The following is a 13,010-nucleotide window of genomic DNA, read 5'->3' as shown; positions in this document are numbered from 1 at the left end:
GATTCGAGATATTCCTATTGTGCGCGATTTTCCTGACGTCTTTCCTGATGACGTTGTTGGACTTCCTCCTATTCGTCAAGTCGAGTTTCGTATTGATCTCGTACCCGGAGGTAATCCCGTTGCTAAAGCATCCTATCGCCTTGCATTGTCCAAAATGCAAGTGCTTTCGTGCCATCCACAAGAACTCTCTGATTAGAGTTTCATTCACCCAAGTTCTTCTCCTTGGGGCGCACCTGTTTTATTTGTGAAGAAGAAGGATGGATTGAATTGCGTGTACATCGATTATCGTGAACTCAAAAAGCTTAATCTAAAGAACCGTTACCCGCTCCCTCGTATTGATGATCTTTTCGATCAACTTCAAGGAGCCTCTTGCTTCTCGAAGATCGATCTCTGTTCGGGTTATCATCAACTTCACGTTATTGAAGATGACATACCCAAGACTACTTTCCGTACTCGATATGGGCATTACGAATTTTGTATTATGCCTTTTGGGCTAACCAATGCACCCGCGGTTTTCATGGACCTCATGAACTGTGTGTGTAAACCCTACTTGGACAAATTCATAATTGTTTTCAACGATGATATTTTGATCCACTCGAAATCCAAAAACGATCACAAAGAGCATCTACATGCTATCCTTGACCTCCTACGGGAGGAACATTTGCATGCCAAGTTTTCGAAATATGAGTTGTGGCTTAAGGAAGTTCAATTTTTGGGCCATATTGTGAACGAAAAAGGTATCCATGTTGATCCCGCGAAGATTGAAGCCGTCAAGAATTGGAAGACAAAGACATCTCCCACTGAAGCTCGTTCTTTTCTTGGCTTGGCAGGATATTACCGTCGTTTCATTCGCAACTTCTCAAAAATTGCGTTGCCCCTCACCGCTCTTACACATAAAAGTAAACCTTACGAGTGGGGGTCAAAGTAAGAAGAAGCATTTCAAACTCTTAAGGACATGCTTTGCAATGCTCCTATTCTCGCTCTTCCCGAAGGTGTTGAAGATTTTATTGTATTCTGTGATGCTTCTAAGCAAGGCCTAGGTTGTGTTCTCATGCAACGAGGCAAGGTTATAGCGTATGCTTGGAGACAAATCAAGGGTCACGAAAAGAATTATACGACGCATGATCTCGAGCTTGGTGCCGTCGTATTCACCTTGAAGATTTGGAGACATTATCTCTATGGTACCAAATGCGTAGTATTTACCAATCATAATAGTCTCCAACACATTTTTGATCGAAAAGAACTCAATATGAGAAAACGTCGTTGGGCCGAGTTGCTTAGCGACTCTGATTGCGAGATTCGCTACCATCCCGGTAAAGCAAATGTCGTGGCCAACGCTCTTAGCTGTAAGAAACAAGTCAAATCCATGTTTCTTACTTGTGTTTTTGTTTAAAATGATATCGAAGAGCGTTTTCTTAATGCGCAACACGAATCCGTCACCGAAGGCAACATGTATGACGAGATGTCGTGTGGTGCGGAATCTTAATTGGAAACCAAGCCCAATGGTTTACTTTATTTCCTTAATCATTTTTGGAATCCCGATCGTGATGACCTTCGCACATTCATAATGGACGAAGCTCATAAGTCACGATATTCCGTACATCCCGGTGCTGATAAAATGTATGCTGATTTTCGTTCCATCTTTTGGTGGCCCGGAATGAAGAAAGACATTGCTCTCTATGTTGCGAAATGTCTCAATCACTCTAAAGTCAAAGCCTAGCATTATCGACCTTATGGTTTGCTGGAACAACCTCCCGTTCTAGAATGGAAATGGGAAGATATTGCTATGGACTTCATTAATAAGCTTCCTTCTACCCGAAAGCAACATGATAATATTTGGGTAATCATCGATCCTTTGATGAAGTCTGCTCGTTTCGTTCCCATCAAGAAAACTTATTCGGTTGATCGTTTGGCACATATTTACGTTGAGAGGATTGTTTATCATCATGGTACTCCATTAACCATTATCTCTGATAGAGATGGTCGTTTCACTTCTCGTTTTTGGAAGTCTCTCTAATCTGCTTTGGGACATAGTTTGGATCTTAATACAACTTATAATCCGCAATCAGATTCTCAATCTGAGCGTAAAATTCAAACCCTAGAAGATATGCTTCGCTCATTTGTCCTCGATTTTGGGGGCAATTGGGATAGTAATCTACCGCTTATTGAGTTTTCGTTTAACAATAGTTTCAATATATCATTGGTATGACACATTTTGAAGCTCTTTATGGCCGCAAATGTCGTTCTTCTATTTGTTGGAATGAAGTTGGGGAATCTCAAGTTACTGGTCCGGAGTTAGTTAAAGAAACGACTGATCGTATTGCTCAAATCCGCCAAAATCTACTCACTGCTCGTAGTCGTCAAAAGAGTTATGCGGATAAGCGTAGGAAACCTGTTGAGTTTAATGTTGGTGTTGGGTTCTACTCAAAGTATCTCCGTGGAAAGGTATGGTGATATTTAAAAAGAAAGGGAAATTATCTCCGCATTTCGTTGTTCCTTTTGAAATCATTGAGCGTATTGGTCCTATTGCTTATAGACTTGAACTTCCATCTGAACTCTCAAATGTTCATCCGGTATTCCGTGTTCCGAATTTGAAGAAGTTTCTTGCAGAGGGTGATTTTCAAATACCTCTTGATAAAGTTCGTAACGATGAGACCATGCATTTCGTTGAAAGACCCGTTGAGATCATGGACACAAGGATAAAGTTACTAAGCGTAGTCATATACCGTTTAGTGAAAGTTCATTGGGAATCGAAGCAAGGAACTAAGTTTACTTGGGAACGTGAAGATCAAATAAAGGAGAGGTATCCTTATCTCTTTGCTACAGCTACTCTATAATTTTGGGACGAAATTCCTAAAAGCAGGGGATCACTGTAACATTGAGGGTTTTACTATATTTGTTTTGTTTTCATTTATCGGGTTACGAACCTTATTCGGATCTTTCTTATTAATAAAGTTATGCATTTATTAGTGAAATAATTATTTTTATCTTAGTTTATAATTCCTTAACTTTCATATGCGCTAAATAGCCCTTAAAAACTCTTAAAATAGCATAAAACGGCTTAAAAATGCGTTTTTAGAACTACAGAGACTAAAATTGTCAAAAGTTTAAAATCGCTTAAAATGTCTTAAAAATGCGTTTTTAGAACTACAGAGACTAAAACTTATCATCTTATTAATAAAGTTATCCATTTATTAGTGAAATAACTATTTTTATCTTAGTTTATAATTCCTTAACTTTCATTTGTGCCAAATAGCCCATAGAAACTCTTAAAATCTCTTAAAATGGCTTAAAAGTGTGTTTTTAGAACTACAAAGACTAAAAATTATCATCCGCAATCCGATGGTTAATCTGAGCATACAATTCAAACCCTCGAAGATATGCTTCGCTCATTTGTCCTCGATTTTGGGGGCAATTGGGATATTAATCTACCGCTTATTGAGTTTTCGTTTAACAATAGCTTTCACTCTAGCATTGGTATGGCACCTTTCGAAGCTCTTTATGGCCGCAAATGTCGTTCTCTTATTTGTTGGAATGAAGTTGGGAAATCTCAAGTTACTGGTCCGGAGTTAGATCAAGAAACGACTGATCGTATTGCTCAAATCCGCCAATACTACTCACTGCTCGTAGTCGTCAAAAGAGTTATGCGGATAAGCGTAGGAAACCTCTTGAGTTTAATGTTGGCGATTGGGTTCTACTCAAACTATCTCCGTCGAAAGGCATGGTTAGATTTTAAAAGAAAGGGAAATTATCTCACCCCTTCGTTGGTCCTTTTGAAATCATTGAGCGTATTGGTCCAGTTGCATATAGACTTGAACTTCCATCTAAACTCTCAAATGTTCATCCGGTATTCCATGTTCCGAAGTTGAAGAAATTTCTTTCCGAGGGTGATTTTCAAATACCTTTTGATAAAGTTCGTATTGATGAGACCATGCATTTCGTTGAATGACCCGTTGAGATCATGGACCACAAGGATAAAGTTACTAAGCGTAGTCGTATATCGTTTAGTCAAAGTTCATTGGGAATCGAAGCAAGGAGCTGAGTTTACTTGGGAACGTGAAGATCAAATAAAGGAGAGGTGTCCTCATCTGTTCGCTACAGCTACTCTATAATTTGGGACGAAATTCCTAAAAGCAGTGGATTACTGTAACATTGAGGGTTTTACTATATTTGTCTTGTTTTCATTTATCGGGTTACGAACCTTATTCGGATGTTTCTTATTAATAAAGTTATGCATTTATTAGTGAAATAATTATTTTTATCTTAGTTTATAATTCCTTAACTTTCATTTGTGCCGAATATCCCTTAGAAACTCCTAAAATCGCTTAAAATGTCTTAAAAATGTGTTTTTAGAACTACAGAGACTAAAACTACAGAGACTAAAACTTATCATCCGCAATCAGATGGTTAATCTGAGCGTATAATTCAAACCCTAGAATATATGCTTCGCTCATTTTTCCTCGATTTTGGGGGCAATTGGGATATTAATCTACCACTTATTGAGTGTACGTTTAACAACAGCTTTCACTCTAGCATTGGTACGGCGTCTTTAGAAGCTCTTTATGGCCGCAAATGTTGTTCTTCTATTTGTTGGAATGATGTAGGGGAATCTCAAGTTACTGGTCCGGAGTTATTTCAAGAAACGACTGATCGTATTGCTCAAATCCGCTATAATCTTCTCACTTCTCGTAGTCGTCAAAAGAGTTATGCGGATAAGCGTAGGAAACCTATTGAGTTTAATGTTGGTGATTGGGTTCTACTCAAAGTATCTCCGTGGAAAGGTATGGTGATATTTGAAAAGAAAGGGAAATTATCTCCGCATTTCGTTGGTCCTTTTGAAATCATTGAGCGTATTGGTCCTGTTGCTTATAGACTTGAACTTCCATGTGAACTCTCAAATGTTCATCTGGTATTCTATGTTCCGAATTTGAAGAAGTTTCTAGCCGAGGGTGATTTTCAAATACCTCTTGATAAAGTTCGTATCGATGAGACCATGCATTTCGTTGAAAGACCCTTTGAGATCATGGACAAAAAGGATAAAGTTACTAAGCGTAGTCGTATACCGTTTAGTGAAAGTTCATTGGGAATTGAAGCAAGGAGCTAAGTTTACTTGGGAACGTGAAGATCAATTAAAGGAGAGGTATCCTTATCTCTTTGCTACAGCTACTCTATAATTTTGGGACGAAATTCCTAAAAGTAGGGGATAATTGTAACATTGAGGGTTTTACTATATTTGTTTTGTTTTCATTTATTGGGTTACGAACTTTATTCGGATCTTTCTTATTAATAAAGTTATGCATTTATTAGTGAAATAACTATTTTTATCTTAGTTTATAATTCCTTAACTTTCATTTGTGCCAAATAGCCCTTAGAAACTCTTAAAATCGCTTAAAATTGCTTAAAAATGCGTTTTTAGAACTACAGAGACTAAAAATTGTCATCTGCAATCAGATGGTTAATCTGGGCGGAGAATTTAAACCCTAGAAGATATGCGTCGCTCATTTGTCCTCGATTTTGGGGGCAATTGGGATATTAATATACCGCTTATTGAGTTTACGTTTAACAATAGCTTTCACTCTAGCATTGGTATGGCATCTTTCGAAGCTCTTTATGGCCGCAAATGTCGTTCTTCTATTTGTTGGAATGAAGTTGGGGAATCTCAAGTTACCGGTCCGGAGTTAGTTCAAGAAACGACTGATTGTATTGCTCAAATCAGCCAAATCTACTTATTGCTTGTAGTCGTCAAAAGAGTTAAGCGGATAAATGTAGGAAACCTCTTGAGTTTAATGTTGGTGATTGGGTTCTACTCAAAGAGTCTCCGTGGAAAGGTATGGTGAGATTTGAAAAGAAAGGGAAATTATCTCCGCATTTCGTTGGTCCTTTTAAAATCATTGAGCGTATTGGTCCTGTTGCTTATAGACTTGAACTTCCATCTGAACTCTCCAATGTTCATCCGGTATTCCATGTTCCAAATTTGAAGAAGTTTCTTGCCAAGGGTGATTTTTAAATACCTCTTGATAATGTTCGTACTTATGAGACCATGCATTTCATTGAAAGATACGTTGAGGTCATGGACCACAAGGATAAAGTTTCAAAGCGTAGTCGTATACCATTTAGTCAAAGTTCATTGGGAATCAAAGCAAGGAGCTGAGTTTACTTAGGAACGTGAATATCAAATTAAGGAGAGGTATCCTCATCTGTTTGCTACAGCTACTCTATTATTTCGAGACAAAATTTCTAAAAGTAGGGGATTACTTTAACATTGAGGGTTTTACTGTATTTGTTTTGTTTTCATTTATCGGGTTACGAACCTTATTCGAATCTTTCTTATTAATAAAGTAATGCATTTATTAGTGAAATAATTATTTATATCTTAGTTTATAATTCCTTAACTTTCATTTGTGCCAAATTGCCCTTAGAAACTCTTAAAATCGCTTAAAATGGCTTAAAAATGCGTTTTTAGAACGACAGAGACTAAAAATTATCAACCGCAATCAGATGGTCAATCTGAGCGTATAATTCAAAGCCTAGAAGATATGCTTCGCTCATATGTCCTCGATTTTGGGGGCAATTGCTATCTTAATCTACCGCTTATTGAGTTTTCATTTGACAATAGCTATCACTTTAGCATTGGTATGGCACCTTTCGAAGCTCTTTATGGCCGCAAATGTCGTTCTCCTATTTGTTGGAATGAAGTTGGGAAATCTCATGTTACAGGTCCGGAGTTAGTTCAAGAAACAACTGATCGTATTGCTCAAATCCGCCAAAATCTACTCACTTCTCGTTGTCATCAAAAGAGTTATGCGGATAAGCATAGGAAACCACTTAAGTTTAATGTTGGTGATTGGGTTCTACTCAAAGTATCTCCGTGGAAAGGTATGGTGAGATTTGAAAAGAAAGGGAAATTATCTCCGCATATTGTTGGTCCTTTTGAAATCATTGAGCGTATTGGTCCTGTTGCTTATAGACTTGAACTTCCATCTGAACTCTCAAATATTCATCCGGTATTCCATGTTCCGAATTTGAAGAAGTTTTTTTCCTAGGGTGATTTTCAAATACATCTTGATAAAGTTCGTATCGATGAGACCATGCATTTCGTTGAAAGAACCGTTGAGATCATGGACCACAAGGATACATTTACTAAGCGTAGTCGTATACCGTTTAGTCAAAGTTCATTGGGAATCGAAGCAAGGAGCTGAGTTTACTTGGGAACTTGAAGATCAAATAAAGGAGAGGTATCCTCATCTGTTCGCTACAGATACTCTATAATTTAGGGACGAAATTCCTAAAAGTACGGGATTATTGTAACATTGAGTGTTTTAATATATTTATTTGTTTTCATTTATCGGGCTACGAACCTTATTCGGATCTATCTTATTAATAAAGTTATGCATTTATTAGTGAAATAATTATTTTTATCTTAGTTTATAATTCCTTAACTTTCATTTGTGCCAAATAACCCTTAGAAACTCTTAAAATCGCTTAAAATAACTTAAAAATGCGTTTTTAGAACTACGGAGACTAAAACTACAGAGACTAAAACTTATCCTCTTATTAATAAAGTTATGCATTTATTAGTGAAATAATTATTTTTATCTTAGTTTATAATTACTTAACTTTCATTTGTGCCAAATAGCCCTTAGAAACTCTAAAAATCGTTTAAAATGGATTAACAACGCGTTTTTAGAACTACAGAGACTAAAACTTAACATCAGCAATCTGTTGGTAAATCTGAGCGTACAATTCAAACCCATGAAGATATGCTTCGATCATTTGTCCTCGATTTTGGGGGCAATTGGGATATTAATCTACCGCTTATTGAGTTTTCGTTTAACAATAGCTTTCACTCTAGCATTGGTATGGCACCTTTCGAAGCTCTTTATGGCCGCAAATGTCGTTCTTCTATTTGTTGGAATGAAGTTGGGGAATCTCAAGTTACTGGTCCGGAGTTAGTTCAAGAAACGACTGCTCGTATTGCTCTAATCCGCCAAAATCTACTCACTGCTCGTTGTCGTCAAAAGAGTTATGCGGATAAGCGGAGGAAACTCTTGAGTTTAATTTTGGTGATTGGGTTCTACTCAAAGTATCTCCGTGGAAAGTTATGGTGAGATTTGAAAAGAAAAGGAAATTATCTCCGCATTTCGTTGGTCCTTTTGAAATCATTGAGCGTACTGGTCCTTTTGCTTATAGACTTGAACTTCCATCTGAACTCTCAGATGTTCATCTGGTATTCCATGTTCCGAATTTGAAGAAGTTTCTTGCCGAGGGTGATTTTCAAATACCTATTGATAAAGTTCGTACCGATGAAACCAAGCATTTCGTTGAAAGACCCGTTGAGATTATGGACCACAAGGATAAAGTTACAAAGTGTAGTCGTATACCGTTTAGTCAAAGTTCATTGGGAATCGAAGCAAGGAGCTGAGTTTACTTGGGAACTTGAAGATCAAATAAAGGAAAGGTATCCTCATCTGTTTGCTACAGCTACTCTATAATTTCGGGACGAAATTCCTAAAAGTAGGGGATTATTGTAACATTGAGTGTTTTACTATATTTGTTTTGTTTTCATTTATCGGGTTACGAACCTTTTTCGGATCTTTCTTATTAATAAAGTTATGCATTTATTAGTGAAATAATTATTTTTATCTTAGTTTATAATTCCTTAACTTTCATTTGTGCCAAATAGCCCTTAGAACTTTTAAAATCGCTTAAAATGGCTTAAAAATGCGTTTTAAGAACTACAGAGACTAAAACTTATCATCTTATTAATAAAGTTATGCGTTTATTAGTGAAATAATTATTTTTATCTAAGTTTATAATTCCTTAACTATCATTTGTGCCAAATAGCCCTTAGAAACTCTTAAAATCGTTTAAAATGGCTTAGAAATGCGTTTTTAGAACTACAGACTAAACTGTAAAAAGTTTAAAATCGCTTAAAATGGTTTAAAAATGCGTGTTTAGAACTACAGAGACTAAAACTACAGAGACTAGAACTTATCATCCGCAATCTTATGGCAATCTGAGTGTACAATTCAAACCCTAGAAGATATGCTTCGCTCATTTTTCCTTGATTTTGGGGGCAATTGGGATATTAATCTACCGCTTATTGAGTTTTCTTTTAACAATAGCTTTCACTCTAGCATTGTTATGGCACCTTTTGAAGCTCTTTATGGCCACAAATGTCGTTCTTCTATTTGTTGGAATGAAGTTGGGGAATCTCAAGTTACTCATCCGGAGTTAGTTCAAGAAATGACTGATCGTATTGCTCAAATCCGCCAAAATCTACTCACTGCTCGTAGTCGTCAAAAGAGTTATGCGGATAAGCGTAGGAAACCTTTTGAGTTTAATGTTGGTGATTAGGTTCTACTAAATGTATCTTCGTGGAAAGGTATGGTGAGATTTTAAAAGTAAGGGAAATTATCTCCGCATTTCGTTGGTCCATTTGAAATCATTGAGCGTATTGGTCCTGTTGCTTATAGACTTGAATTTCCATCTGAACACTCAAATGTTCATCAGATATTCCATATTCCGAATTTGAATAAGTTTCTTACCGAGGGTGATTTTCAAATACCTCTTTATAAAGTTCGTATTGATGAGACCGTGCATTTCGTTGAAGGACCCGTCGAAATCATGGACCACAAAGATAAAGTTACTAAGTGTTGTCGTATACCGTTTAGTCTGAGTTCATTGGGAATCGGCGCAAGGAGTTGAGTTTACTTGGGAACGTGAATATCTAATAAAGGAGAGGTATCCTCATCTGTTCGCTAAAGCAACTCTATAATATCAAGACAAAATTCCTAAAAGTAGGGGATTACTGTAACATTGAGGGTTTTACTATATTTGTTTTGTTTTCATTTATCGGGTTAAGAACCTTATTCGAATATTTCTTATTAATAAAGTTATGCATTTATTAGTGAAATAATTATTTTTATCTTAGTTTATAATTCCTTAACTTTCATTTGTGCCAAATAGCCCTTAGAAACTCTTAAAATCGCTTAAAATGTCTTAAAAATGCGTTTTTAGAACTACAGAGACTAAAACTACAGAGACTAATCCTTATCAACCGCAATCAGATGGTCAATCTGAGCGTATAATTCAAAGCCTAGAAGATATGCTTCGCTCATATGTCCTCGATTTTGGGGGCAATTGCTATCTTAATCTACCGCTTATTGAGTTTTCGTTTGACAATAGCTTTCACTCTAGCATTGGTATGGCACCTTTCGAAGCTCTTTATGGCCGCAAATGTCGTTCTTCTATTTGTTGGAATGAAGTTGGGGAATCTCAAGTTACTGGTCCGGAGTTAGTTCAAGAAATGACTGATCGTATTGCTCAAATCCGCCAAAATCTACCCACTGCTCATAGTCGTTAAAAGAGTTATACGGATAAGCGTAGGAAACCTCTTGAGTTTAATGTTGGTGATTGGGTACTACACAAAGTATCTTTGTGGAAAGATATGGTGAGATTTGAAAAGAAAGGAAATTATCTCCGCATTTCGTTGGTCCTTTTGAAATTATTGAGCGTATTGATCCTGTTGCTTATAGACTTGAACTTCCATCTTAACTCTCAAATGTTCATCCGGTATTCCTTGTTCCGAATTTGAAGAAGTTTCTTGCCGTGGGTAATTTTCGAATACCTCTTGATAAAGTTCGTATTGATGAGACCATGCATTTCGTTGAAAGACCCGTTGAGATCATGGACCACAAGGATAAAGTTACTAAGCATAGTCGTATACCGTTTAGGCAAAGTTCATTGGGAATCGATGCAAGGAGATGAGTTTACTTGTGAACGTGAAGATCAAATAAAGGAGAGGTATCCTCATATGTTCGCTACATCTACTCAATAATTTCGGGACGAAATTCCTAAAAGTAGGGGATTACTGTAACATTGAGGGTTTTACTATATTTGTTTTGTTTTTATTTATCGGGTTACGAACCTTATTCGGATCTTTCTTATTAATAAAGTAATTCATTTATTTGTGAAATAATTATTTTTATCTTAGTTTATAATTCCTTAACTTTCATTTGTGCCAAATAGCCTTTAGAAACTCGCGTTTTAGAACTACAGAGACTAAAACTGTCAAACGTTTAAAATCGCTTAAAATGGCCTAGAAATGCGATCTTAGAACTAAAGAGACTAAAACTACAGAGACTAAACTTATCATCAGCAATCTGATGGTCAATCTGAGCATACAATTCAAACCCTAGAAGATATGCTTCATCGATTTTGGGGGAAATTGGGATATTAATCTATCGCTTATTGAGTTTTCGTTTAACAATATGTTTCACTCTTGCATTGGTATGGCACCTTTCGAAGCTCTTTATGGCCGCAAATATCGTTCTTCTATTTGTCGGAATGAAGTTGGGGAATCTCAATTTACTGGTGCAGGGTTAGTTCAAGAAACAACTGATCGTATTGCTCAAATCCGCCAAAATCTACTCACTGCTCGTCGTCGTCAAAAGAGTTATGCGGATAAGCTTAGGAAACCTCTTGAGTTTAATGTTGGTGTTGGGTTCTACTCAAAGTATCTCCGTGGAAAGGTATGATGATATTTAAAAAGAAAGGGAAATTATCTCCGCATTTCGTTGTTCCTTTTGAAATCATTGAGCGTATTGGTCCTGTTGCTTATAGACTTGAACTTCCATCTGAACTCTCAAATGTTCATCCGGTATTCCGTGTTCCGAATTTGAAGAAGTTTCTTGCAGAGGGTGATTTTCAAATACCTCTTGATAAAGTTCGTAACGATGAGACCATGCATTTCGTTGAAAGACCCGTTGAGATCATGGACCACAAGGATAAAGTTACTATGCGTAGTCGTATACCGTTTAGTCAAAGTTCAGTGGGAATCGATGCAAGGAGCTGAGTTTACTAGGGAATGTGAATATCAAATAAAGGAGAGGTATCCTCATCTGTTCGCTACAGCTACTCTATAATTTCGAAATGAAATTCCTAAAAGTAGTGGATTATTGTAACATTGAGGGTTTTACTATATTTGTTTTGTTTTTATTTATCAGGTTACAAAACTTGTTCAGATCTTTCTTATTAATAAAGTTATGCATTTATTAGTGAAATAATTATTTTTATCTTAGTCTATAATTCCATAGCTTTCATTTATGCCAAATAGCCCTTAGAAACTCTTAAAATCTCTTAAACTTATCATCCGCTATCAGATGGTCAATCTGAGCGTACAATTCAAACCCTAGAAGATATGCTTCGCTCATTTGTCCTTGACTTTGGGGGCAATTGGGATATTAATCTACCGCTTATTAAGTTTTCGTTTAACAATAGCTTTCACTCTAGCATTGGTATGGCACCTTTCGAAGCTCTTTATGGCCGCAAATGTCGTTCTTCTATTTGTTGGAATGATGTTGGGGAATCTTAAGTTATTGGTCTGGAGTTAGTTCAGGAAACGACTGCTCGTATTGCTCAAATCCGCCAAAATCTACTAACTGCTTGTAATCGTCAAAAGAGTTATGCGGATAAGCGTTGGAAACCTCTTGAGTTTAACGTTGGTGATTGGGTTCTACTCAAAGTATCTTCGGGGAAAGGTATAGTGAGATTGGAAAAGAAAGGAAATTATCTCCGCATTTCATTGGTCCTTTTGAAATCATTGAGTGTATTGGTCCTGTTGCTTATAGACTTGAACTTCCATCTGAACTCTCAAATGTTCATCTGGTATTCTATGTTCTGAATTTGAAGAAGTTTCTTGCTGAGGGTGATTTTCAAATACCTCTTGATAAAGTTCGTATTGATGAGACCATGCATTTCGTTGAAAGGCCCGTTGAGATCATGGATCGCAAGGATAAAGTTACTAAGCGTAGTCGTATACTGTTTAGTGAAAGTTCATTGGGAATCGAAGCAAGGAGCTGAGTTTACTTGGGAACGTGAGGATCAAATAAAGGAGAGGTATCCTCATCTGTTCGCTACAACTACTCTATAATTTCGAGACAAAATTCCTAAAAGTAGGGGATTATTGTAACGTTGAGGGTTTTACCATATTTGTTTTATTTTCATTT

At 36.7% G+C, this 13,010-nt stretch overlaps 2 protein-coding genes across 2 annotated transcripts; both read left to right on the top strand.

Moving 5' to 3' along the window:
• Positions 1 to 955: 955 nt before the first annotated feature.
• Positions 956 to 5,104, top strand: LOC143594463 (uncharacterized). The gene is made up of 4 exons (XM_077073779.1): positions 956 to 1,181; positions 2,222 to 2,429; positions 2,537 to 2,803; positions 4,522 to 5,104. The coding sequence occupies exons 1-4, from the start codon at positions 956 to 958 to the stop codon at positions 5,102 to 5,104; spliced, it is 1,284 nt and encodes a 427-aa protein (XP_076929894.1).
• A 6,190-nt stretch (positions 5,105 to 11,294) lies between these two features.
• LOC143594454 (uncharacterized) lies at positions 11,295 to 11,857 on the top strand. Its single transcript, XM_077073772.1, has 2 exons — positions 11,295 to 11,518; positions 11,626 to 11,857. The coding sequence occupies exons 1-2, from the start codon at positions 11,295 to 11,297 to the stop codon at positions 11,855 to 11,857; spliced, it is 456 nt and encodes a 151-aa protein (XP_076929887.1).
• The last annotated feature ends 1,153 nt before the right edge of the window (positions 11,858 to 13,010 follow it).

This window comes from Bidens hawaiensis, unplaced genomic scaffold, assembly GCF_021521415.1.
Source record: "Bidens hawaiensis isolate Kalapana, Puna unplaced genomic scaffold, B.hawaiensis_p1.1 tig00001692_1, whole genome shotgun sequence".
Taxonomy (NCBI): Eukaryota; Viridiplantae; Streptophyta; class Magnoliopsida; order Asterales; family Asteraceae; genus Bidens; species Bidens hawaiensis.
This window is presented reverse-complemented; position numbering and strand designations above follow the sequence as displayed.

What these genes read in the sequence shown, in the direction of transcription:
- LOC143594454 (XM_077073772.1), top strand. Translation starts at nt 11,295, where the DNA reads ATGGCACCTTTCGAAGCTCTTTATGGCCGCAAATATCGTTCTTCTATT. An exon ending in GGTGTTGGGTTCTACTCAAA is followed by an intron (nt 11,519 to 11,625) that starts GTATCTCCGTGG and finishes TGTTGCTTATAG; the next exon opens with ACTTGAACTTCCATCTGAAC.
- LOC143594463 (XM_077073779.1), top strand. Translation starts at nt 956, where the DNA reads ATGCTTTGCAATGCTCCTATTCTCGCTCTTCCCGAAGGTGTTGAAGAT. An exon ending in TTGGAGACATTATCTCTATG is followed by an intron (nt 1,182 to 2,221) that starts GTACCAAATGCG and finishes CACATTTTGAAG; the next exon opens with CTCTTTATGGCCGCAAATGT. An exon ending in GAAGATCAAATAAAGGAGAG is followed by an intron (nt 2,804 to 4,521) that starts GTATCCTTATCT and finishes GTTTAACAACAG; the next exon opens with CTTTCACTCTAGCATTGGTA.